General features: G+C 32.1%; 2 protein-coding genes across 3 annotated transcripts; both read left to right on the top strand.

Moving 5' to 3' along the window:
• Positions 1-23,335, top strand: LOC132750299 (uncharacterized). 2 transcript variants are annotated; one of them, XM_060740248.1, is made up of 9 exons: positions 1-138; positions 6,574-6,818; positions 7,281-7,441; positions 9,754-9,818; positions 10,391-10,484; positions 13,154-13,246; positions 15,690-15,817; positions 17,917-18,025; positions 18,555-23,334. In XM_060740248.1, exons 2-9 carry the CDS (start codon positions 6,654-6,656, stop codon positions 19,117-19,119), a joined length of 1,380 nt encoding a protein of 459 aa, XP_060596231.1. In that variant the 5' UTR covers positions 1-138; positions 6,574-6,653; the 3' UTR covers positions 19,120-23,334. The 2 variants fall into 2 exon arrangements, with proteins under 2 accessions (XP_060596231.1, XP_060596232.1); XM_060740249.1 differs by having other exon boundaries at positions 19-129; positions 18,555-23,335.
• A 1,119-nt stretch (positions 23,336-24,454) lies between these two features.
• LOC132750300 (sodium-dependent lysophosphatidylcholine symporter 1-like) lies at positions 24,455-27,395 on the top strand (the record flags this gene model as incomplete). Its single annotated transcript, XM_060740250.1, is given in 4 exon segments — positions 24,455-24,716; positions 25,727-25,912; positions 26,376-26,497; positions 27,269-27,395. Coding segments are annotated over 4 exon segments (456 nt in total), but the record flags the coding sequence as incomplete, so codon positions are not given.
• Between the last annotated feature and the right edge of the window lie 121 nt (positions 27,396-27,516).

Raw genomic sequence — 27,516 nt, 5'->3', positions numbered from 1 at the left:
AGAGGACCTCTGTCTCATCAGGACTAGATTGACGATACTAAATGTATACACGCACCGCATGTTTGAACAAGGTTATTTAAATTTAGAAATCCAGATATTCTTGTTTCCTCAGCGTTCCAGTAAAAAATCGTTAGGATTGTAAGTGAATATAAAACACATGTGTGTAAATTTTATTTCATGTTTTATAATGTGGGTAAATAACCGACATAGATCAGATCTACTTGAAATTTTCAAATATTTCCTCTCTGTTTTCATAACAACAATGTAAACAAATAACAAAATTTGGCTAAAAGTAAAATAGTTCTCGGATAAATCTTTCTGGCGGGATTGATTTTGATGTATAGATGTTATTTTATGTATTTTGGGTAATTGAACTGCCACTGTAATGGTGTGGTAAGTTTGTCTATGTGACTGGTTTAACGAACATTTTACTAAAGACCAGAGAATTAGAGTCAGTTTATCCGGTTTTCCACAGGATATCAATTATAAGAAGAATTTTGAGCTATAAAATTCTTCTTTTTTCTTTAAAAAGTGTATGACACTGGGAACACTGACTGGTTTTACTGCCAAAGCAATTTGTAGGTGACTAGGTAGTAATTACTCAATTCCTATGATATCATACATTTGTAGGTTCTATGATATCACCATATTTACATTGTCTGAGATTGCTAGTAAAAGCAACACATGTCGATGCTACTAAACTAAACTGTCACACTAAGTTGCACAGCTTCTGCCAATAAAATTAATCTTGTGAATAATGAATACATTCCTGGTAAAAAAACTATATTTATAGAATCTTCATATTTGACTTCTATGTCCCATGATTGTTTTTACACTGTCAATTGAAACACGTTATTAACCCATATACTGACATATCATCTGTTCATATAGTTTGACTTATTGGAGAGCGGCATAACTTAGGTCCTGCTCATTCATGCTAAAAATAAATTCTACACTTTAAAGGTTTACTCTTTCAGCCTTAAGTGACTGACGTGCATTGAATACATTGACAATTTGTGTGCATTGAATACATTGATAAATTAGATTATTTTGTTTTAAAAATAACTTAATTATTAGGTTGAATGAAGTTGACCTTTTCAGTGTTTTTTCATTAGTCAATTTTGTTTATGGTTTACGTCAGCAATAAACATCTTTTTATTGGTCGCTTCTGTTTTTGGCGGTAGATTTACGTCAGCAATAAACATCTTTTTATTGGTCGCTTCTGTTTTTGGCGGTAAATATTCATGACCATTTGTTTCCTGGGCATTTTGGTCATTCTGTATTTCGTCGACTTAGAGATCACATGTTTTGATAATTGAAAAATTTTAATACTGCTCATTTTAGTGATGATTTGTTAATTTGTTTCTGATTCAGTTGTTGCATTGAATCTTATAATGATTTGAATTTCTTTACTATTAAATTATGTTCTTTGTCTTTGCCTGAGATACAATGTACACTGTTTCTCAGGAAAGACTATCTTGCAAGCTGGCGACGGCTAGTCTTGAAGGTTATACTACTAAGGAGGTAATAAGAAAGCCTCTTAGTAGGTTTTGTTCATTGTTTGTTAAGTGTATTTATATGCTCTTGCTTACTTGTTTGTTATTTTGGCCGTGGGTTTGGCTTTATGGTAAATATTACTCTTGTAGTAATCATTATGCTCACAAATAGACATTCAAACAAGTTATGATGTGAGTTATAAATGTTTTAAATGCATAATATAAGTGTGTTCTCATACAATGTTTGTATGAATTTGTCTATGATCATTTGTATATGAAATAGATGACTTATATATGTGGTGAATGTTATGTATGAATTTGATTCATGTGATCTCTCAATTGCCTAAAAATATATATTCATATGACTAAAATTTTCTTTTGTTATTTTTTCTGATTGAAAACTGATAATTTAGATTATTTTGTTTTAAAAATAACTTAATTATTAGGTTGAATGAAGTTGACCTTTTCAGTGTTTTTTCATGAGTCAATTTTGTTTATGGTTTACGTCAGCAATAAACATCTTTTTATTGGTCGTTTCTGTTTTTGGCGGTAGATTTACGTCAGCAATAAACATCTTTTTATTGGTCGCTTCTGTTTTTGGCGGTAAATATTCATGACCATTTGTTTCCTGGGCATTTTGGTAATTCTGTATTTCGTCGACTTAGAGATCACATGTTTTGATAATTGAAAAATTTTCCCACCCTTCCCACCCAATTAATATGTTGATAGTTAATATTATATTATATATTATATTGATTAATATATGTATTTTATTAAAATTTAGATATTGCTTTATGGTAAATATTACTCTTGTAGTAATCATTATGCTCACAAATAGACATTCAAACAAGTTATGATGTGAGTTATAAATGTTTTAAATGCATAATATAAGTGTGTTCTCATACAATGTTTGTATGAATTTGTCTATGATCACTTGTATATGAAATAGATGACTTATATATGTGGTGAATGTTATGTATGAATTTGATTCATGTGATCTCTCAATTGCCTAAAAATATATATTCATATGACTAAAATTTTCTTTTGTTATTTTTTCTGATTGAAAACTGATAATTCATTATCAGTGACTTTTTACTGTATTTTACAGCTGAATGAAGGCTGTTTCCCCTAGCTCAAATGAAAATAGGTATATTTTCCCCTAAAAAAGCCAATATTTTCCCCTGAAATGCCCTGTGCACTTCTTCACCAGAAACATGACTCAACAGCACCTGACTTATCATAGGTCAGCTAAAAGACAGAAAGTTGTTCCTTCTGGGATCCTTCATATTTACCAGACAATATCTATTCCTGCAGAATAGTGCTTTATTTTTTGCTTCGATTCAAAAATCATCCAGTCTGAATCATACACACACTTTCATTTTCAAAGTAAATAACAACAAAACCACCCTCAGAAAATATTGTTGATTCAGTTCTTTATTTACTAATATGTCCTTTTGTTTACTAGTTATGTCACGACCTGGTCATGCGGGGGAATAATCTGTTCTGCGCATACCCGAATATTGAGGCTATTGATGGGTTATTTAAGATGGTTTTAATTTTAATTCTTCTCAACATTATCTCAGGAGACAATCATAACATATTTTAATGATTAAAAATGATTTTAAATTTAGTCCAAAGACTCCAAACAGTATCTCGCTGTTGTCGTTTACAAAGAAATGTAAGTTAAAAGCTATATAAGGAAACAGGTTACGCCCATGGGAGGAAACTCTGTGTGAAATGTATATAAAATACAATTTTTTTATGTAGATTTAATGACTTGTAACATGCTACATGATGAACAAAAGGAAACTGTATGACAAAGAACAGAATTCCATTTGAATATCAAATTGTTTCATACGTTTAAGATTCATGAAGAATCAATACGTTTATTGAGTAAATATTGTTAATTTCAATTACACCCCATAAATTGGCCTCTTCGTAACAAGCATAGCTGCTGTGTCTAGTTTTAGTGACATACTCAGGTTTTTCCAATATCTTTACCTTGCCTAACAATAGTCGTAGTTTCCTTGCTGTTTTTTTAAAGATTAATTTCAATTCACGACTTCAAAAAATTTTAAAACACAATGTCCGGTAAATTTAGCTGTCTACACAATTTTTTCTCTCTTATAATGCCCTACTTTAAAGACAAATCTCTATGGTCAAATCTTTAATTTCATGTTTGTTAAAGTAATGTTTACTTGTAGTAATAACCCAAAATTATTTGGGTAAAATTCCATCCTTTTCTATTGTTTTAAATAAAAGTTATAGCGAAAAAACAACATATTTTGTCCAGTTATATGTAGGAGCCCAGTATAGCTTCTGCTTTGTACCATGCATGTTAAATTGAATTGAAAATTTTATAAAATGTGTGGGTAAATTCTATTCTCAGTTGTTGGAATTTGATTTTCCCCTTTTCTGATTTATCATGCTATATTTTCCCCTTCAGAAAGCCACAGGTTGTTTTGAAAATTAGACAAAAATCACTGCAAATGCTTTGAATAAATTGACAAATGTGCATTGAAATTGAATACATAAATTTTACAGATGTGCAGGATTGGGGAGCATTCATCACATTCAGCGATATTTTTATGCCACCGCAGCATCTGCGATGCGGTGGCATATAGCGATTCACCTGTGTGTGTGTTTGTTTGTGTGTGTGTGTGTGTTATATAGATTATATAGTGAACTTAAAAAATCTTCTTGTGAAAAACCACTAGTCCAATTTCAACCAAACTTGGCAGGATTGATCCTTGGGTGAAGGGCTTCCAAAGTTGTTCAAAGAATTTCATTCCATGCAGAAATCTGGTTGCCATGGCAACCAAAAGGTATTATAAGAATAAATTTAAAAAATCTTCTTGTAAAGACCCAAAAGGCCTAGAGCTTAGATATTTTGCATAAGGCATTGTCTGGTAGACCTCTACCAAGATTGTTCAAATTATAGCCTTGGGGTCAAAATTGGCCCCGCCCTGGGGCTCATTGATTTTCACTATATGTACATATAGTAAAAACTTAAAATACCTTCTTGTAAAGACCCAAAAGGCCTAGAGCTTAGATATTTTGCATAAGGCATTGTCAGGTAGACTTCTACCCAGATTGTTAAAATTATAGCCCTGGGGTCAAAATCGGCCCCGCCCCGGGGGTCATTGGTTTTCCTTATATGTATATAGTAAAAACTTTAAAAAATTTCTTCTAGCAACTGACAAATGCTAGAGGTTAGATATTTTGCATGAAACATTGTGAAGTGAACTTCTAGCAAGATTGGTCAAATTATAGCTCTTGGGTCAAATTTGCCCCCACCTCGGGGGTCATTGATTTTCAATATATACATATAGTAAAAAATCAAAAATCTTATTGTCTGAAAGTACAAGGCTTAGAGCTTTAATATTTGTTAAATGATTTCATCTATAGGTACTCTACGAAAGTTGTTCAAATTTTGCCTCTAGTGTCAAAATTAGCCACGCCCTTGGGGCTATAGGTTTTCCTTATATGGAACCTTTACCAAGATTGTTCAAATTATAATTGTTTGGTGGACCTGTATCAAGATTGTTTTGAATTAAATCTGATAATAGGAATCAGATAGGCCAGGCATCTATGCATTATGACAATCTTCAAAATTGTATAGAAACCAAAAAAATCTGTTCCTACACTACTATTTAGTGTTGTATTAATGCGGTGGCATAGCATTTTTAGCTCGACTTTTCTATGAAAAGGGGAGCTATCCTACTCGCCCCGGCGTCGGCGTCGGCGTCGGCGTTGGCGTCACACCTTGGTTAAGTTTTTCGTACCACCCCACTTTATTTCAGAAGTATTACAAGTATGGCTTTGAAACTTACCATACTTGTTCACCATCATAACCTCCATCTACAGACAAGAGTACATAACTCTGTCAAGGTTTTTGACAGAATTATGGCCCTTTTTTGACTTAGAAAGTGTATTGAGCTTGGTTAAGTTTTTTGTACCACCTCACTTTATTTCAAAACCATTGGAGGTATTGCTTTGAAACTGACCATACTTGTTTACCATCACGACCTTCATCAACAGACAAGAGGACATAACTCTGTCAAGGTTTTTTGACAGAATTATGCCCCTTTTTGACTTAGAAAATACATTGAATATGGGTAAAATCCACTTATTGCCTTAACCCTTTGAGATATTGCTTTGAAACTTTTAATGCTATTTCACATCATTACCCCCATCTGTACGCAAGAGAAGGTAACTCTGTCAAGGATTTGTTTTAAAAATTAAGGCCTTTTATCGACTTAGAATCTTGGTTAAGTTTTTAGTACCAGTCCACTTTTTGACTGAACTGTTTGAGATATTAATTTGAAAGTTGGAATACTTGTTTACAATCATGATTCCCAAACATGTCCAGGAGAAGGTAATTCTGTCAAAGATTTTATTTGAATTATGGCCCTTAACTGTCAATGTTTTGTATTATAGGCAAGCACTAAAAAACTTAAAAAATCTAAAAAAATTCATTCCTATCCACTTGTTCACTTTACCATAAATTATGTCATATAAACATTGCTGTAATATTCAAGGGTATCAAACAACTAGTTATTTTTTCTCTTTTTGTACTTGAAATTAAAATCAGTAGTATATGCATATTTCACATTTTATCTCGCCTATTTGATTGGTGGACAAGTGACCAGCTACGGACAGAACACATAGGCTCAACTCAGTTTTTTTTTCTTTCTTACCAGCCCTCTTTTGACTTAAACATTTCAAACTTTGCTGCAGTGTTCAAGGGTATCACACAATTCAGTAAAATAATTCTTCACTAAATATCTTAATGCTCATGGCCATTGTTCACTTTAAAAATACAGAGATTCTTGTATTGCCTTTTACTGCAAAAACTTTTTTTATTGGCAAGCAATAAAAAAGTCGAGCGCGCTGTCTTACGGACAGCTCTTGTTCTCAAATGCAGTCTTGTTGTTATTATTTAAATATGGTTAAATTTGAATTACAAATGTATGATGGTGAAATAAAAGTGATACTGAAATATTAGCTAACAGTAGGTCACCCTGCATTTATTGTCATCAGTTTTTGTTTAACATGATATGTTTCTTTATTACAGGCAATATAAATCATTAGATGTGATAAATGAAGAAGAAATGAGTTGAAAACATCTGTTCTCAAGTAAGTAAGACAAGAAGAATGGTTCAAACAATGGATTCACCTCCTTTCGATCTTCAAGCATACCAGCCTCCAATATCACTATGGAAATTAGTGAAGCAATATGTACCTGATCACGAGAGGGAGGAAATCAAAAGCATGTTGGGAGAATCACTGATTGACCAAAGTCAAGAACTTCACCAAGAGGTGCTTTTATTTATATTTCATTTCTCTTCTTGGTTTAAAGCATCTTTGGTTTTTAGATATTATAAAATAGTTTCCTTTGAACACTTATAGGGTGCTTTGTGGTATGACCTGTTAATATTTGATTGATAATATATCATAAAATATTTCATGTGTTTTCAATATGTTAATGTTGATGAAAAGTTGACCTCTGATTTGTTTTTGATTCCCTTCAATTATGAGAGAAAAAGAAAAGTTTTAATATACAATCTGGAATACTCCTCATACAGCATCAGTTTGAAATTTGACATATACACTAACTTATGTTGACATGAATTAATATTAAGTCTGTCATTATTTAATAAATCTAAGATAGAACTATTACATGTTAAAAAATTTGGTTCACAGCATATGTTAATATTGGTCTTCTTCTAAGCCAAAAAAAAAAACATTTTAAAATATGAATATTGTGTGTTGATATTGTAGATTGAGACTTTGTTAGAGATATGGAGGGATTATAGAGAAGAAACTGAGCAAAGTAAACCTGTGTGTAAACTTCCTGAACCCCCTGGTCTCAGAGATCGGCTCATTCAAGAAATACAGTTCTTTGTTGACAGTGTTAAAGAAAAAGCAAAATATCAAGGAGTGTAAGTTAAATATTGTTAGCTATTACATTAACAATGTACATGTGTTTTTAAACAATCATTACAATACATGTAAAAAGTAGATATAAAATATACATGCAGTTAAGTCCTTTTTAACGAAGAGAAAATGGAACATAAACAACATGTTACTAAGATTACCTTCACTCCTGTGTCCCCAAGGAAGAACAATTATACAGTGAAAGTTGAGAAAACCGAGAATATCGGAACTCTCTAAATACCAGACGATTAATTTAGTCCAAGATTTTTCCTTCATTAGTCTATTGCATTGACAATACCGGAATCTGTAAAAACTGAAACGGAACAGTTGATAGGGTCGGCTATGAAGTCATTTATGTAGAATATTACTCTGACAATACCCGATGGCAAAAGTGTGAATAACCCTGTGTCAGATGGGTTATTCACACCTTGTCAACTTGTCAATTGATTTTGTCTAAAACGTTAACTGAGCGGTAACGAAGCAATGATTGTCTGATTTAGTTTATTATGTCTCTTTTCACAGTTTGGTTTGTTGTAAAGCATGGATGTTACCGTTTTATATTAATGTCAAAATTGAGGAATTGGTAAAGTAAAATCAGTATAAATAAAAAAATAGAGAATTTTTATACTGCGTTGCTTCTGTATTTTCGTTTTCAAAATATCAACGCTATGGAAAAGACATTTATCGGCGCCAAATTCTATTCCATCGACAAAAAGAATTCAATGGGGGCTGTCTATAAGTGACAAAGATAAATTAATTAAAGACAGTGTAATTTTGTAAATAAACAGGTTTTTTGAGTAAAAATCAAATTGCAAATCCAAAATTCTATTGTATTTAGACGCAATAATGTGACAAAAATAAATAAAACGTGCTTTTGTATTTCATCATTTCTTTATTTAGCAATATATGTACATTTGATTATGAAAATGCAAATAAACAGGCATCCATGGTAAGTCATTGGGCAATACATATGATCGTGGAGGGTACATTGAGAAAACCGGGCCGCTGAGAAAAACTGACAAAACAATCAGTCAGAAAGCCGTCTGGTTTTCTCAAACTTTCACTGTACATGATCAAACTTCAACTAATGTACTCTCAAACAAATTTGTGGTGGTTCTCAAAGTTAAAGCATCTGTATGTACATGTACTTGTATTTTCTTGAATAGCAGACCGGTGTTTCCGTTAGTTTTACCCATGCCGGAAATTTCATCTGGCATGGGGGGGGTGCCAGATGATTCGCATGCCATACAACAATGTCATTTTAAAAGGGGACTATGTGCTTAGGATGATGTCATTTCGCGGTTGTTGTTAAAGTTGTAAATACATACGCTATTGTAGGGTTGTCATTGATTGAAAATTTTGTATCGATATATCAAGAGACAAATATCGACGATACATCAATATATCGACTTTGACAGTAGATACAATGAAAAACATTCATATACATGTATGTGTCATAGATTGGAATCATTGTATTATGCATGCTTGTTTACACATTATAAATACTACAAATTAGCAGAAAGTTTTTTTTTCTGTTATTCTTGTCACTGACATTTAAAAACGGAGTTTAAAGGTCAAGTTAACAGAGATAACTAAAAAAAAGTGACTTCTCTTATAAGCCAAAATAAAGAGGTATATTAACTAAATCTATATATCGATATCGCAACAATCAATGACAGCCTTACGCTATTGTAAGAAAATAGTTATGGATGAAATGACAATAATTTCCATGAACAAATATCTAATTGAGGTAAGCCATTTTGAATATGAAATAATATGGCAGAATATGCAAGAAAAAATATCTGACATATGTTTGCGGTTTGGATCGGAATATCTGTCCCTCAGGAACCCGCCCATGGGCGGTACCTCGGCAAGCCTTGTTACAGCCCAATGGGCGAGGTCCCCTCGGGACGGATATTCCGATCTGAACCGCAACATATGACAGATATTATTAGTCATAACTTTAAGAAAGTTTGTTGGGAGTAAGAAAAGTTGTCTGCTTTTATTCCTGACCTTGGGCCATAATTTTCACTTGATTATAATGTTATCTTCTTGTTTTTTCCCCCGAAATTGTGGGACAAAAATTGCAATCTTAATCAGTTGTGGTTATAATTATTGATTTAAGAATTTAGAGGGGAAACATCTTAATAGTTCCTAATTCCTATATAATTATTGATCTGTGTAAATCTTAGGCTTTTTTGAAAGGTGAAATATATGTAGGATACACTGACTAAATTATTGTTATTTTGCAATGAATAGGTTGAAATTAAAGCATTAGTTTGTTTAGATGAGTTATTATTTTATTTTTTACTTTCAGAAATGCAGATAAGATATTATCCAGACATAACACTGACATTCTTGACTATGCATTAGACACTTATCGTAAGTATCATAATTCCAGTATACATTCACGCCTTTTATTCAACAGGTTGTGAATGTCACCAGCACTGTTGGACATTAGGAAAAACCTAGTGATACATCCAAATTAGGAATTTTACAGGAACTTATAGAAAGTACTGAATACATACATTGTAACCAAAAAGACAAGTTACTATAAATAGCCTTAATATTTATGTTTTCTTGTACAAATAATTTCTACAATAACAACAATATTGCAGACTGGAAATCATTTGCTTCTCAATTGGAGAAAAACATACCTTTTGGCAAAAAAAAAGTAGATAAAATTCTATTCTGTTTTATTTTACAAGTAAGTCTTAAACATTCAAAAGGATAAAGAAAAATCACTCAACATTTATTTTATAATAATTTGCTAAATAAACATTGCTCCTTATGCTAAAAAAATAGCAAGATTTAACTACAATGTACTTCAATATGTTTTACTAGATAAATTTTTCAATGGTATATTACTGGCTAAGCAGAATCACTGTAGTTAGGATATGTATTGGCAGCACAGTGTATTGTTAACATCAATTAGCAATCTTGTTTATTTTCAGGTGATGATAGTTCAAGACCCTCCTCAAAAATGACTGCCCGAGGTAATGACGGAAGGGAAACTCCCATGATTTGTAGTCCTACATGTAGTGACAGGTATTTTATTGATGTCAGGCATACATTTGTTCACATATTTGTTTTCTCTGGATGTTGCAGACAAATGACTGACAAGTGATGGTGTTTGTAGTTTACCCTCCAGATTCATGGCAGTAAGCAAAATTGAATTTACCAGAGCACAGCTCAGCCACAGTATCGTTCCTGGGCATGCTGCCGAGCAGTTAACCAGTACTAGTTACCTTCACTTTTGCAAGGAACTGAAACTTCTGTTCATGCCAGAGCAGCGGTACTGTGTGAAGGACTGTAGAAAGGATTAAATGATAAATCACAACAATGTAGAAAATTTAACTAAGTCTTGCTATTTTTTTCAGCATAAGGAGCTATTGTTTTTAGCTCGACTATTCGATAAGAATAAGTAGAGCTATTGTAGTCACCCGAGCGTCGGCGTCGGCGTAACCACTTATGTTAAAGTTTTTGTAATAGTTCAAATATTTTCAAAGTCCATTGACATATGGCTTTGAAACTTTGCACACTTGTTCACCATCATGACCCCAACCTGTAGGCAGGAGGAGGTAACTCTATCAAGCATTTTGACAGAATTATGCCCCTTTTTCGACTTAGAATTTACTTTAAAGTTTTTGTAATACCTCAAATATTTTCAAAATTTATTGACATTTGGCGTTAAAGTTTTTGTAATAGTTCAAATATTTTCAAAGTCCATTGACATATGGCTTTGAAACTTTGCACACTTGTTCACCCCAACCTGTAAACAGGAGGAGGTAACTCTATCAAGCATTTTGACAGAATTATGCCCCTTTTTCGACTTAAAATTTACGTTAAAGTTTTTGTAATAGTTCAAATATTTTCAAAGTCCATTGACATATGGCTTTGAAACTTTGCACACTTGTTCACCATCATGACCCCAACCTGTAAACAGGAGGAGTTAACTGTATCAAGCATTTTTTTTTACTTTCAAGCACTAAGAATAGTCGAGCGTTGCTGTCCTACCGACAGCTCTTGTTAATATTATAATAATTATATATGTTTCCAAATCTGCTAGTATATAATGATTATTGTCTATGGTATAATTATCTATATATTTATTATTATTATAATTATTATTATTATAATTATTATTATTATTGTAGAAACGGAAAAAGCAGTCCATATGGCAAATACGCCGCCCCTATGGCAGTTAAAGGGTTAACATTAAAATTTCCTTCCTTGTTAAACTTTTTTCATCATTTTATAGTAAATTGAGGTATGTTAGGAATATCACACAGTTCTTCACATCTCATATAACATAATAGTGACTTCCCAGTGAGCTTCACATATTGGACATACATTAGCCTTTATCTTTGTTCCATTAAATGATTGTTGGCTGACTGGTCACTATGACTCTATTAGGTCCTCAGTGCTGTGTACAACATGTATTTAAATATTTCTTAGTCCCATGCCACACTTGTATAAACAGTATCTCCCATTGGCTTATTGGAAATTATATAACAAAAAGTGAGGGGTTATAATATAAAATGAGGCCAGCTTGCACATCTATGCAGTCTGACTATATTTTTGCCTGAATAACTAACTTATTTTCATGGTTATGTATCTGAAGTTAGTGATGAACTATTTCAGAATGTAAATTGGACATCCCCATTATGAAATTCTCCTTGTTATAGGGACTAAACACTTGAACACTTTGACTATCTGTTGACTTAATTATTGATTTGTAATAGGAACTAAAGACGTGAACACTTTGACTATCTGTTGACTTAATTATTGATTTGTTATAGGAACTAAAGACGTGAACACTTTGACTATCTGTTGACTTAATTATTGATTTGTTATAGGGACTAAACACGTGAACACTTTGACTATCTGTTGACTTAATTATTGATTTGTTATAGGGACTAAACACGTGAACACTTTGACTATCTGTTGACTTAATTATTGATTTGTTATAGGGACTAAACACGTGAACACTTTGACTATCTGTTGACTTAATTATTGATTTGTTATAGGGACTAAACATGTGAACACTTTGACTATCTGTTGACTTAATTATTGATTTGTTATAGGGACTAAACACGTGAACACTATGACTATCTGTTGACTTAATTATTGATTTGTTATAGGGACTAAAGACGTGAACACTTTGACTATCTGTTGACTTAATTATTGATTTGTAATAGGAACTAAAGACGTGAACACTTTGACTATCTGTTGACTTAATTATTGATTTGTAATAGGAACTAAAGACGTGAACACTTTGACTATCTGTTGACTTAATTATTGATTTGTAATAGGAACTAAAGACGTGAACACTTTGACTATCTGTTGACTTAATTATTGATTTGTAATAGGAACTAAAGACGTGAACACTTTGACTATCTGTTGACTTAATTATTGATTTGTTATAGGGACTAAACACGTGAACACTTTGACTATCTGTTGACTTAATTATTGATTTGTTATAGGCACTAAACACGTGAACACTTTGACTATCTGTTGACTTAATTATTGATTTGTTATAGGCACTAAACACGTGAACACTTTGACTATCTGTTGACTTAATTATTGATTTGTTATAGGAACTAAAGACGTGAACACTTTGACTATCTGTTGACTTAATTATTGATTTGTTATAGGAACTAAAGACGTGAACACTTTGACTATCTGTTGACTTAATTATTGATTTCACATTTCAGAACATCTGAAGCATCAATACTAAGTGAAGAAGTTGAAGCTATGAATGAAAAGCTTAATGTACTCAAGTTTGATGAGGTGCTTGCTCATTTAAGGTTAGTTCTATTTTTGTAACCATACATGATCATGCATCATTAACTTGTTAAGGTAGTACACCCCTAATGGGCACTATAAGGAACTGTTAAATTGACAACATAGGACAGTTATATGCCTTAAATGTCATCTGTATGCAAAATTTAAACAAAATTTACCGTGTGGTTTATGAGTTATGGACATTTTTCTGAACTAAAACTTTGCCATTAGAAGGGCTTTTTTCAGAAATGGGGAAACTCTAAATAATCTATAATATCATCATTATGAAAAATGTTTTTCTATTGCTCATTGTTCAGAAACAAATAATGACATTTAGGTAACAAATTAAACAAGCCAAATGATTGTTTTTAAACGAAATGTTTTTAATATGTAAAAAAATGTAACCCTACCCCACCCACTTTTAACACTTATTTGACCATTTCCATGTGTAAAAAGCCTTTTTTAAAATATCCCTAAAATTTTCAACAATTAGGGGCTGTTTTCAAAGTTTGCCTAAATTTTCTTTAATGTATATTGGTTGGTCTTGCAAAATATAAAATACTTTTACCGTGTAGTTTTTATTTTATTAAACTTTGAAAATATCTGGTATCATATTTGCTATTAAATTTGGCATTATTTAGTAAATAAATACCTACAAAATTTTTTTTAATTAAAATTAAACATTTTTTTCTTCCATTAGGGATCTGAGAGATTAATAAAAAATGTTAAAAAGAAAAAAAAAGAAAAAAAAAAAGTTGCCCCTTCTGGGGGTTGAACCCACGCCCCTCAGTTTCAATACACTTTACAGTGATTCTAGCCTATTTGAATACTCTTCAAAGTGGAGATAGTGCATTAGGGGTGTACTACCTTAAATGATTCCTATAGAGATAATTCAATCAGTGTTGGTTTAATACAAAATTTATAAAATAAGGTTAAAAAAATTGATGTAAGCCTCTTGCAAGCATAATCTTCAACAAGCTCAATAAAATTACTAATGAACCTACACAAATGTAATATTTTTATTTATCGTATACCCAAAATAAGAATGGTTTGCACTAAAATTTAATCATTTTATCTCTATTTTCTGAAGGAAAAAAATGTGGAGAATTTGTGATGATCCACTTGTGGGCATCAGTGTGGGCATTTTTGGTTTACTTTTCCATTATAGTCATTAACTTTAATATTAATTAAGCAATAACAGAGAAACTTCATATGTGGGTACACCTTGATGAGTTCTACCTGCCACACTGATTTTGAGTTCAAAGGTCAATGTCACTTTAATAGGTTATGGTCATTAGGTCAATTTTCGCGGAAACTACTAAAGCGATTCACTTTAAGCTAGGTTTACCTGTTCACTATCATCATATAATACAATATTAAAAGGGCAGATATTTGCAAAGTTATGCTCCTTTTTTGACATTGACTTTTTTTTGCCCTGATTTACCTTTTTGTTAAGGTTAACTTCTTAAAAATTATGAAAGATATTCAATTTAAAGCTGCGGTCTCACTTACTCCCGGCAGAGCCCAGGACCATCCCGGTAAGTTACCGGGACGATCCGGGATGAGATTATTGTTGGGGTCACACTAACCCCGGCAGCACTGTTATTTCCAACTAACCACCCAGGATGCGCTCTGGATCATCCAGGCAGAGCCCAGGTGAAGCTACGGTACCTGTCGGTGCTTCCCGGTCGCTCCCGGATGACGCCGGAAGAGCCCCGGTTGACCCAGGCTGAGCCCTGGTCAATCCAGGCAGAGCCCAGTTAAACCCCGGTGGATTGAAAACGCGCAAAAATGATAAAATTGATACATAATTTTTATTTAATATAATAACTATTGTTCCGGAATAATAATTCATGATGATTTTCTGAAAAATCCTTATGCAAGACTGGATAGAAGGGAAATGGGAAGGGTATTAATACAAACAAGTGCAATCATCGCAAATTGTCGTGATTCTTTTGAAATGAACCGGGCTTTGCCGGGGCTCTACCGGGATCAACCGTAGCTCCATCGTCATCCTGCGGGGCTCTGCCAGCATCCTCCGGGGCTCTGCCAGCATTCACCGGGGCTCTACCGTAGCTCTGCCGGCTATATCATACCCCGGATCATCTCCGGTTTGTGCCCTTGGTCAATACAGTATAGTAACATTTTATAGTTACCAGTGAGGGTATGGGTCAGAGTTAAAGGTCCTAGTGTCAAGACTCTTTATTGAATGAGTCCAAAAAATAGCTGTTCAATTGCTCAAACTTAACATAATGTTAATGAATGATTTTAGTCATTTGAAAATCACCTTCCATCAGTACTTTTAAGTGCTTTGAATATCATTGGATACCTTTTGTTGGAGAAAGAATTTAAAAAAAGCTCTTCCTTCTTAAATGTACCCAAACGTGTGTGCAGAAATAACCTTTTAGATCTGAACTTGGTTTTGAAGTGTGCTTTTAAATGCAAAATCTCAACATTTTCTTGCAGGAGCACAATGGTGGAGGAAATTGAAACATTACTTAGAGATATAAGTTTTCTCCAAAGTTGTTTAGATGAGGAGGCCACATTTAGGGCAGAATCAACTGGTACTTTAACAAGGGAGCCTACTCTGTCAGGTACAATGTTTCTATCTTCATTGTATTGACTTTACCCTGCTTTGAACACTTCATTTTAATGTTTTAATTAAGGATTTCATTCTCAATATACAAAAAAGAGTCACCAGCAGTTTAGAGGCTAGCCATTACTGAAAAAACATACATGCTTAAACTTTAAAATTATTTAATGTTTATTTAATATTTTCACTATTGTCAATTCAAGACATCTGCAATTTTAGTGAAGTTTCCCAATAAATCAGGTTCTTTCAAATATATGTTTGAGCTATGTGTAAAAACAACTTCTACATGTAAATAATAGCAATATTCCATTGGCAATCGTTCATATTCAACTTAGTTATTTTACATGTAAAAATCAGATATTTTAACTCCACCCATAAAAGAAAAAAGATGGAGGTATTGTCATGACCCACTTATAGGGGTCGTGGTTGGTCAACCTTTGCTGTAGTTTTTAGCTCGACTTTTCTATGAAAAGGGGAGCTATCCTACTCGCCCCGGCGTCGGCGTCGGCGTCGGCGTTGGCGTCACACCTTGGTTAAGTTTTTCGTACCACCCCACTTTATTTCAGAAGTATTACAAGTATGGCTTTGAAACTTACCATACTTGTTCACCATCATAACCTCCATCTACAGACAAGAGTACATAACTCTGTCAAGGTTTTTGACAGAATTATGGCCCTTTTTTGACTTAGAAAAGTGTATTGAGCTTGGTTAAGTTTTTTGTACCACCTCACTTTATTTCAAACCATTGGAGGTATTGCTTTGAAACTGACCAATACTTGTTTACCATCACGACCTTCATCAACAGACAAGAGGACATAACTCTGTCAAGGTTTTTGACAGAATTATGCCCTTTTTTGACTTAGAAAATACATTGAATATGGGTAAAATCCACTTATTGCCTTAACCCTTTGAGATATTGCTTTGAAACTTTTAATGCTATTTCACATCATTACCCCCATCTGTACGCAAGAGAAGGTAACTCTGTCAAGGATTTGTTTTAAAAATTAAGGCCTTTTATCGACTTAGAATCTTGGTTAAGTTTTTAGTACCAGTCCACTTTTTGACTGAACTGTTTGAGATATTAATTTGAAAGTTGGAATACTTGTTTACAATCATGATTCCCAAACATGTCCAGGAGAAGGTAATTCTGTCAAAGATTTTATTTGAATTATGGCCCTTAACTGTCAATGTTTTGTATTACTGCAAAAACTTTTTTTATTGGCAAGCAATAAAAATGTCGAGCGCGCTGTCTTACGGACAGCTCTTGTTGTTTATGGAAATTAACTTCAATATTGATAAAGCTCTATCATTGAAACTTCATATATAGACCTGTCACACCAATTCTGAGGTCAAAAGTCAAAGATCACTGCTACCTGTAAAATGTTCAGGACCATTTTCTTAGAAACTACCAAAGCTATTGACCATGTACTTGGTGTACTTGTTCATTACCAACATGTAATGCCATCATGTCACAAGAACAATGCAATTATTGTTATTTAAGTTGCTCAAATAAAACAAAAACAACATGTGCTAACACAGCATTAGGCACCAAGAAAAAAATACCCCATAAACATTGAATAACATATGTTGTTAGTTTCAATGTCATCAGGCAGTAATTCTGTTCCATATGATATATAAATTCAACAAATATACTTGTTTCCTTGTTTTCTCTAAAGCCATCACAGATATTCACTTCAAACTTGAAATACTTGTTTACTATCATGGGAAGATTATTCTACCAATTAAATTTACAGCATTTTGCCCCTTTTTCTACTTATCTCTTCTATCATAATATCAAGAACTAGGAAAAATGGAGTGGGCTGCTCATCGGACAGCTATTCCTGTTATGATGAATTAAAATAATTATCTATTGTTTGATTTGCTAAGTTTTTTTAAATTTATTATGAATGATAGTATTTTCTGTTTGATTTACTTAGACTTTTCTCATTTTGAAAAAAAAAAATAATTGTTAAAGTAAATAGGTATTTGCTTATTTATGAGGGACAAATTTTTACCTTCTAATAATATTAGATTCTTGTATATGATATATAGACAGAGGGTATAAAGTTTCCTAATTTTAATATGATTGTTCTATTAAAGAATTAAAGGAAGAGAGAAGCACACTAGAGAAAGATTTATTGTCCAATATGACATCACAGTCTTCACCACCTTTGCTAAAACCAGCGTTCACTCCAACATCACTGATCAAGTGAGTATATTTCACCAGACATGAAGGTTTAGTGTAGCTCTATACCGTGAGTAGTTAGCCATTTGTCATCCAGAAGTTAAATACTGATGGTATTCACTTATTCAATTATACCAACTGTCAACAGAGCTAAAGATGTAAAAGATTGTTCATGTATGTAGCAAATAAGTAACTGTAACTAGAAACCAAATATAAACATTTTCCTCTGAGGCATAATGGACCTTTAAACATTTGTGTTAATTTTTATCCAGTCACATTTATGCTTGAAAGAATGATATATGAGGTAATGAAACTATTTATCACAAATGTTTGTTGATATAGATTGTGTCTTTCATAGATCATAGAATAATATTAAATGAATTTCCTACAAAATCAATAACCTATTGTTTTATGTAAGAAATGTTTTCAATGGGTTATCAGAGCTTTGTCTTTTAACTCATAAAGACGTACAAATGATTTAATTGCATTCAGATATATGTTCTGTGTATTTAAATAAAATGTTTCTAATTTATTTAATATATTTTTTTTACAGCAAACTGGGTTCACATGTCTCTCCTGGTAACAAATTGAAATCATTATCAAGTCCCAAAACTGCTTCATCCAAGTTAGTGAAAGCTGGACCAATGAAAGCTTTTGTTTCACCAGAACCACAGACATCTGGTCCTGTCAGAAGAGACTCTGTAGGCAAGGCTAAAACTCTTACAACTCAACATGGTATACAAAATGATCATCATCTTCATAAAACTAATGATAGACTTAGATCACCTCACACTTTCAGTGAAAGTACTTCATATATAAAAAGGACAGGCAGTGGAAGTGCTAGCTCTAGATTAAGGCAAAACTGTACAAATTCATACAAAGGGGAGTATACTGAAAGTTTAAGTGGTGATAATATAAGGGAAGTGTCCAATACAGACCAAGTTTACAATAAACGGAAATTAGAAGCTGTTGTAACACTATCAAAGGGAAAGACAGGTGATGCCACAGATGTTCATATGATGCCATCACCTCCTTCATCAGCTAAACCTACAACTCCAAGACCTGGTTCAGCACAAAGATTTAGAAATATGGTCCTTGAATGTAGAGACTCCAGTTAATGCTTTAATAAAATCATTTATTTTTCCTTCAACAATTTTGTTTGTGTGAAAGCTCTGCTTCCAAAGTATGATTATGATCTGCACTTGTCAGTGTTGGCATGGGTTAACCTTTTCTTATCTAAAAATAGCTAAGTTGTTCCTCTTTTAAAACTTATATTCTTTTTACTTGGTAAACCTTTTTGCTAAGGTCTATTGTCTCTGAAACTATCTCAAACGAAGTATACAAGATCATTTTCAAAATATGACACTATTTCAGAAAGGCAGATGATTCTAAAATTCATTTTTGCAAAGTTATGCTCCTTTTTACCTTATTTTTTGTTGTTTTAAGGTCAATTTCTAAAAGATTGTCAAAGTTAATAAGTTCAATTTTGATACTTTTTCAAATTTAAAATAAGCAAGTACTTCTAAAGGGAAGCTAACATTATAAGTTATTTGTGGGTATTTTTACTTTGAAATTTTTATTAACCTTTTTGGTAAGGTATATTTCTCGAAAACTATTAAAGATATTGACTTTAAACCTGAAGCACTTGTCCACTATAAAATTTGGATTGCATTTTATAGTGGCAGATTATGCTGAAGAGCCATTTATTTTGCTAATTTATTCCCTCTTTTTTCAGAATATTTGCCATTTTCTCTAATATTTAAATGTATTCACTTCACATTTGTAAAAATTGTTGACTTAAAAGGGCAGGTAAACTGCTAAGCAATTTTGCAGAATATGCTCCCTTTTCTATTTTACTTTAGAAAAATGCACAAGTCATGTTTTATTTGTTTGATGTTATAAGGTGTTATATAAAAAGATGTATATCTCTCAACTTAACCAAGTAAACACATCCTGGGTTAATGTTGATGTTCATATTGACCACATGCATGGTGTATAGTGAGAGTGAGCATTTGATTGTAGCATGTTGTTACAACATGTGAGATATCATCAAACCAACAGTATGAGTATTACATATATTTTGATTGTAAAGGACACGTGAATGTATTATATGTGAGAAGTTTAAAGGTTATCATTTATTTCTCTGCTGGTGACATATTTATAATAGTAATTTTTGTACCATTGGAAGACAGTGCATGAAGAATTCTTACAATTTCATTGTGAATTTGATTGATTTAGTTACAAAATCTCCATGTTAGAGTATATCTAAGAAATTTGTTTAACTAATTGTTTCTTTAAAACTTTGTTTTTGACCTCTTTTTTTCCATTCACATTTTATTTATTACATGTGTTTTTAGGCATGTTCATATTTATTGTTTACTTTTAATATGATGTAATTCCTATTTTAAGTCTGAAATTTTACTTTTTCATTTTGGTAAAGTTTCCCTTAAGGGTTATCCAAAAATATGTCTCTTTTTGTAATATATACTTGAGGCATTTATTTAACAAAGCTTAGGAAAATAATATATGATAAACAAACACTGAAAGTAGCTGTTTACATTGTACATCATAAAAGTACAAGAATTTTTAGAAACATAACAGCAACAGCAATGGTATGGAAAAAAATCTGACATAAACATCATACTTTACATGTGGTAGGTAATCCAGCTATCTTACATTTGAAAACCATGCTTCTTCAAGACCAGACAAAATCATTGATTCATTACAAATGTCCACAGGGCCTCTCCTAGTTACTCAATTTATGAGACAATATTATTTTATGATATCAATTGTATAACAAAATTTATGATTTTTCATCATTAATTTATAAACTTTGATTTATGCAAATCTGATTGTGATACTTTATTTATTACTTTATAACTGTGAAAATGTACACTAAAAGTTTTGGAGAGATGGTATTTTAGACATACAGTGTGCAAAACATTTTAGTTGCCATATTTTGTGTTTTATTGTTTTATACCCATGATAAACTTTCTGTTGGTAATCAATGGTAAATATATCCATCAGTTGCAAAACGTATTCCAAGAGCAGCTTCATTAGATCCAAGAATACCTTCATTAGAAGGAAAAATTGTAATGTTATCTTTTTCTAAAAAAAAATGCTTCCTTATTCTCAGTATCGGAGACAAAATTTACTAAAGAAAGATCACGTCATTTTAAATTCTTAAAAAGTTTGTTTGACAATTTGACACTAACACAAGTTACACAACAAACAACATACATATGTTTTATTTGTTTTTATCAAATGCAATATGTTTTGTGCTGACAAATACAAGGAAAATGTATTTGTAGGGTAATCATTCATTAACATAAAATCCCCTGCTGCATAGTGGGGAAGGGGTAATAGGAATGGTGTCTGTCCGTTTGTCTCTCAATATGTTTGTCTCTGACATTTTCATTTGTGCATCATGATCTTTTAACTGATGTAAAGTTTTTAAAAAATCTTGGCACAAATGATCACCATTATGAGATGATGTGCAGAACATAACAACCAGGTTGCTACACCCATGGTCAATGTCAATGTTAAAGGTCAAATGTAAAAGGCCAATATTTCCTGACCACTTTATAACTTTTTAACTGATGAAAAGTTTTTAAAACAATTTGGCACAAATGATCACCATTATGAGAGAATGTGCAAAGTGCAACAAGAAGGTCACTACACTCAAGGTCAAGGTTACTCTTAATGGTCTAATGTAAAACGTCAACATTTCAGGTCTGCTTGATATTTTTTAACTTATAAAACTTTTTTTTAAAAATAACTTGGTATAAATGATTATATTTTGAGGTGTAACATCTCACATGTTATCAGTTATAACCAGATTGTTATAAATTATGATTGTTATAATCAGTTATCAGTTCCAGTATTCTACTGTAGCAGAGGATATCTCTGTCCTTTATATATAGTTAATTTACCTCCTGTTAACTGTTAGTCTTGTCTTCTTTTTGAGTCAATGAATATATCATATTTTATGAATCTTGCCAAAATAATAAAACTCACTAAATTTATATGGGAAATATTGTAATACATGTATAAATAAATAAATAAATAAAAAAGTGTTCTTAAAGGAAAACAGCTTCAGCATCATTTACATTTATAAGCAATGTAATGTAGGGTACACACATAACTATAGTTATTACAGTAAATAATGAATTACAATTTTGATTATAAATTATCATTTTGTAAAAGACAACATGAAGAAAAAATACAAGGGAACTCAAATGAAAGTGTGAGAGTAGTTGGTTATAGTTGAGAAGTTACTGCCTGTACATGCATTTGATTATATATCGTAGTATTGATATAAAGTATTTCAAAATGTTTTCTTTATTTATTTGGAATGTGCTTTTTTTTTCTATGAAAAAAAATCAGTTTTGATGTTTATGCGCACTATTCCTGTAGTTGTTTTGTATTGATGTTAAAGATTTGTATTGATGTTAAAGATTTGCCGAGTTACTATGACTGGTGTACTCTATTTCATCCCATTTATTATGCATGAAAAAACAATTAATGTATAAAATTGCACGAAAAATCGGAAAGCCGCAACTAGGACTCGAACCACGGGTCGCTTTATATAAATCTGTACTATCTAATCGTTCGGTTAGCTCAATAGGTAGAGCACTGAACTGTGAAGTGGGCGATTCCTGAACGGTACAGGTCACTTTCGTTCTGATATATAATGAAATCCTTTCCACGCTCATTCGACATGTATAATAGTTATCAGTTCCTTGCTCTAGTGACGTTGTTTAGTACTGGTAAACTGTTTGACAGCTTGCCTAGGAACGACATGGTGCCTAAACTGTGCTCTAGTGGATTCAAAGTGGCTTACTGTCGTGTGCCGCCGTGATCCGGATGATAAATACCACCACCATCTACTCTGTCTGAATGTTCGTTTTGCATTCTCATGTTCTAGAAATTTTACACTAACCTTGCTGATTGCTGAAAATAAGAAATTATTTGTATATATATATAGAGACTGATGAAGAATACGGCTTTGTAAGCTGGCATGACTGTATAATTGCAGCATTTAACCAACTCTTTCTGACATGTGTTATTAAAATATTAAAAGAGAAAAAGTCACGCGAAATTTATAAGCAAAATGTAACGGCAAGAAAGGGAGCGACGAGTATCAATTTACTTCACTTGATAAGACGTGTTGATTGGTGTCTCGTTGGAGCTTATACTATATATATCACTATGTTTCATTGTGGACAATTTATATACGGAATGTCGAAATAAGCTAGATTTTATTTTCACAAATAATATATATAAGAAAGTTTTACTGGAATTAATTTGATAGATTTATTTGTACTTTTTAAAATATTTAGAAAAGAAGAAAAGATTAGAGTGAATGCTTTTCTCTTTTACTAGTTATTTCTGATCTACATTGTATTTTAAGGTTTAATGAAACATGTATTTCATTTGATAAATATTTACTGCAAGGCAATAAGAATATTATTTGAAATACCGTATTGCCAACCATGAAAATTAGAAATATTGTTTGTAAAATACCACAGAATGAGACGTGTCAGAATCTGCCGTTATATTTGCTGCGCCGTGCCTATGTGACAGTAACCATGCCAGAACTACCGGCTAGCTCTCAATATGCTTACTCTCACAATATATTTTTTAAAGTTAATTACTTTGTTTTAGCGTATCATGAACGTGTATGTAGCACAAGTGTTCATACAAATATACACAAGTGAAGGCATAAACCGCATTTAAAGGCTCAAACCATGGTTAGCATTCCACATGTGACATTGTACTGGCCTCGGGGTTATTAAACTTGGTCTCGAGTTTCAAGATCTCAGTTGCTCATTGTACATTTTATAAATTGCAAAGAATTTTACATTGATCTTTATCCCTTATATTGCTCAGTCATTTATTGAAAAACTACATATAAGCTCAGTTTAAACAATGTACACAAAAATCAAAAGTAATTCTTCCTCTTGCTGACCGTTATGAACTTTTTTTAACGAACCTATGTTTATTTGTGGAAAAAAAATCATAGTTTAGCTATTAACTACCTTTGTATCTTATTAAGAAACAAGAAAGAAGTTCTGAAGTTCTTTTGTTATGCAGTATGTTTATTGTCATACTTTGAATAAATTATCTAGAAAATCTCAAAAGCGTAAGTCACCTGAAACTGGACTATAAACCTTATAAAATATGTTTTGTATATCAATTTAAACTCATGCGTTAATTAATCCTTATAAAATAATTGGTTATAAAGATTTCTGATAGGTTATATGACCCGGTCAGTATAACCCACATATACTTTTAAGTGATATATGCTATTTTGAAAACATGGATGAGTAATTTTTCTAAATATAACTTAAGTCATATAAACTTTGTTCTTTGCTTCAATATATGATTAGATAAAAGTTTCAGTAGATCTACTTTATAATGTTATAATAACAACTGTAATTGTATATTTATTAGTGGTTATCATTATATATGAAATCTTTGTTTATATATGATAACACAACGTGACATAACCAGTATATATCAATATACAGTATACATAGCCGGAAAATTTATCGTACAGATATTGTTTTCATTATTTATTAAAAAAATAGTTTATATGGGACGAATTGTAAGATATATGTGAAACCAGCATAAATGAAGTTTGATTTAGTTAACCAATACAAACATATTTGGAATACCAAATGAAAACAAGATGGCTGATCAGTACGAACCGGTAAGTGTATACATGTATAGTATTATTACACTTTTTGCTGATGAGGCGCGGTTGTTATTAAATATCTGATTGTTTGTTTAATGTTGGTCAAAGTGACAGTGGAAATCGATTCTGTCTTTTTAATGGATGAATACCTACTTTATTTGTTCTTAAACAGCGAGAATTTTGATACTGAGCAACGAAAAAAATATTGGAATCATTACAAGTGTGTAACAAGTAAAATGGTTTCCTGCAGGGAACATTTTTAATGATATAAAGATATTTCATTTAACTATTTTCAACATTGTTTGGGGGGAATAAATAAACGCGCGGTTTTATCAGGAAATCGATCAATATAGAAGACTGGTGACCGTTGATGACCGGAGAAGGTCGAACATAAAACAATTATTTCTTTTTAAGAAAATGATTAAATAGGCCTACCATTTTATGAATAATTCCGAGCAAAAAAAAAGTAAACACACAAGTTTACGCAGAAAATATCTCTATTTATTCTAGCAGATGCCACTACGAATATTTTAATTTTGTAGATTTTCAGTGTTTGTAAAATTTGAGATACATATTAAAGAAACATTGATAATTTTCAAACACATCATTCAAGTTTTACCACCTTAAACGGTAAAGTTAGAAATATCACGTAATAGTTTTTTTGTTCTTAATTAGGTGTCACTCTGACTAATTCCCTAGAGGTAAATCCGTAACGGCAAACGGTATTTAGCCAGGTTTTCGAAAAGTCAATTAACCAATCATGTACGGTTTACAGATCACATGCTCCTCCATGTACCGAAAACAGGTCACGTGCTCCTCCATGCCTCAAAAGTTAAACGCGTACAAATACCCTGCGGTCCAGGAACAACTATAGTGATAACGTCACAAGGTACCCCAGTTAGTGATTCCCATGGACAAACTTGACCCTGTGTTACGATAATCAAATTAAATCATAAAAATTGCATGCCGCCATAAATCGACAGAAAAGTGATAGCAAATGACTTTTGGGGTTTTTCATTCTCTAGAACATTGGTGATATTGATGATGACAACAAACCTTTGGTGGAAATAGAGCAGACTGGTACGATTGAAACTGTTAAACCACTTCCGGTCTGGAGAAAAATATGTTTCGCTGTAGGCGGCGCTCCTTACCAAACGACAAATACTGTGATCAATTTCTTTATATCGATATTCCTCCTAGAAGTTGCAAAGGTAAAATAAATGATGATATTTTAAAGGAATTAAAATACGATGTTTATTTGTTGTCTATGTATTTTATTTATCTTTAAATTTTCGATTTATGTTCAACAGTTCATTTAACATAATTAAATCTTATCTATTATCGGTTAATTCAAATAATCTTATTCCTTAATGTTTTTAATCAATTCGTTCTTTTCAAAATATAGCAGTTCATATTTCAATGTGTCGGTTCAGGGTCTAAAAGGACGTGGTTTGTTCAAATAGATTTGTTACAATTCAATATTATAACACAGATACTATAATACAACATAAACACATGTTGTTCATGTATATATAAATGTTTTCCAGTGTTAGAAGTTATTACTTTATAGCACACAGTGATATTTCTGAGATGTGCAACGCAGTTCTCCTACATTATCTCGTGCACTAAGAAGATAAAAAAAATTTATTCAATGTTTTTGTATTGTTTTTGTAGATACCACCAGGGTATGCGTCCATAATATTATTTGCTGGAAAAGCATGGGATGCCATTACTGATCCTACGTGCGGATATCTTGTTCATAAAACTGACACGCGGTTTGGAAAGTTTAGACCATGGTATGTACTTTATGAAAGATCAAGATATGTTTTTATGTCAGACATAGGATTGATCATATTAAAGGTCAAATTACGTGTACTTCTCATGCTAATTATTACGGCACGGCGTTTTAAAAACAAAATTCGCAGTTTACCAATTTGTTTATTATGGCATTAATTAAGATACAAACATAACATATCTTAATCAAAATAAACTATATTCACAGCAAGGGATGTGAAAAAAATTGTACGTAATATAATTACATACGTTTGTCATATTCAGAAAAAAGTAATAACGCTCGGCTGTCTAAATATTTATATATAATAATAAAAAGAATAATGTTCAATAGCACATGATTCTGATTCATTTGAAGGTCTAAAACTTAAAAATTCTACGACTGTGTGCATTAATATCAAAATCAATTAAAAATAAAAGACGTGGGGTGTGTCACAGCTTTTAACATTTGTTTTTGATTTTGTTGATCATATGTAGTAGTTAGTCTCCTAGCAGACTAGGTTTTCCCTCAGTCCGTATGGCTGACCGTCCGTCTGTCTGTCCACAAAAACTGGATCCTGTGATAACGCAAAAAGTACTAAATATATTTTCACGAAACTTCATATGATAAAAACATAGTTAAATATAACAATTTTCGGAAGAGTTTAACAGTTAGCAAACACTTTTTTATATGGGATTTTTTTTTCGCGTATTCATATGAAAATTTGGTGAAAACATAGCTATAGTGAAAGTTGTTTATCTAGATACTATCGAGTGAGGCATATTTTATCTTCTAGGATTCTACTGTCGGCACCGTTTGCATGTGGGTCATACTTGTGTGTGTGGTATGTGCCGGATATATCGGATGAAGGGAAGTTCGTCTGGTATTTCTGTTTCTACTGTGGCTTTCAAATGTTTTTATCGGTATGATACATCATTAATTTTGGTATTTCGTTTCGAGGCAAATACAAAGTTAAATAATATATTGCTTTAAAAACATACGTTTATTTATGTTTCTCTGTAGAAGAGAGAAAAGAAAAAATGT

The sequence above is a fragment of the Ruditapes philippinarum genome, unplaced genomic scaffold (assembly GCF_026571515.1).
Source record: "Ruditapes philippinarum isolate M1 unplaced genomic scaffold, ASM2657151v2 ctg9580_1_1_1_1, whole genome shotgun sequence".
Lineage (NCBI taxonomy): Eukaryota > Metazoa > Mollusca > Bivalvia > Venerida > Veneridae > Ruditapes > Ruditapes philippinarum.
Note: the sequence above shows the minus strand (reverse complement) of the source record. Positions and strands in the feature narration are given on the sequence as shown.

Excerpts from the sequence above, each read along its gene's own strand:
- LOC132750299 (XM_060740249.1), top strand. The coding sequence starts at position 6,654 with ATGGTTCAAACAATGGATTCACCTCCTTTCGATCTTCAAGCATACCAG. Across the intron at positions 9,819-10,390 it reads CTATGCATTAGACACTTATC|GTGATGATAGTTCAAGACCC; the intron begins GTAAGTATCATA and ends GTTTATTTTCAG. Across the intron at positions 18,026-18,554 it reads ACTCCAACATCACTGATCAA|CAAACTGGGTTCACATGTCT; the intron begins GTGAGTATATTT and ends TTTTTTTTACAG.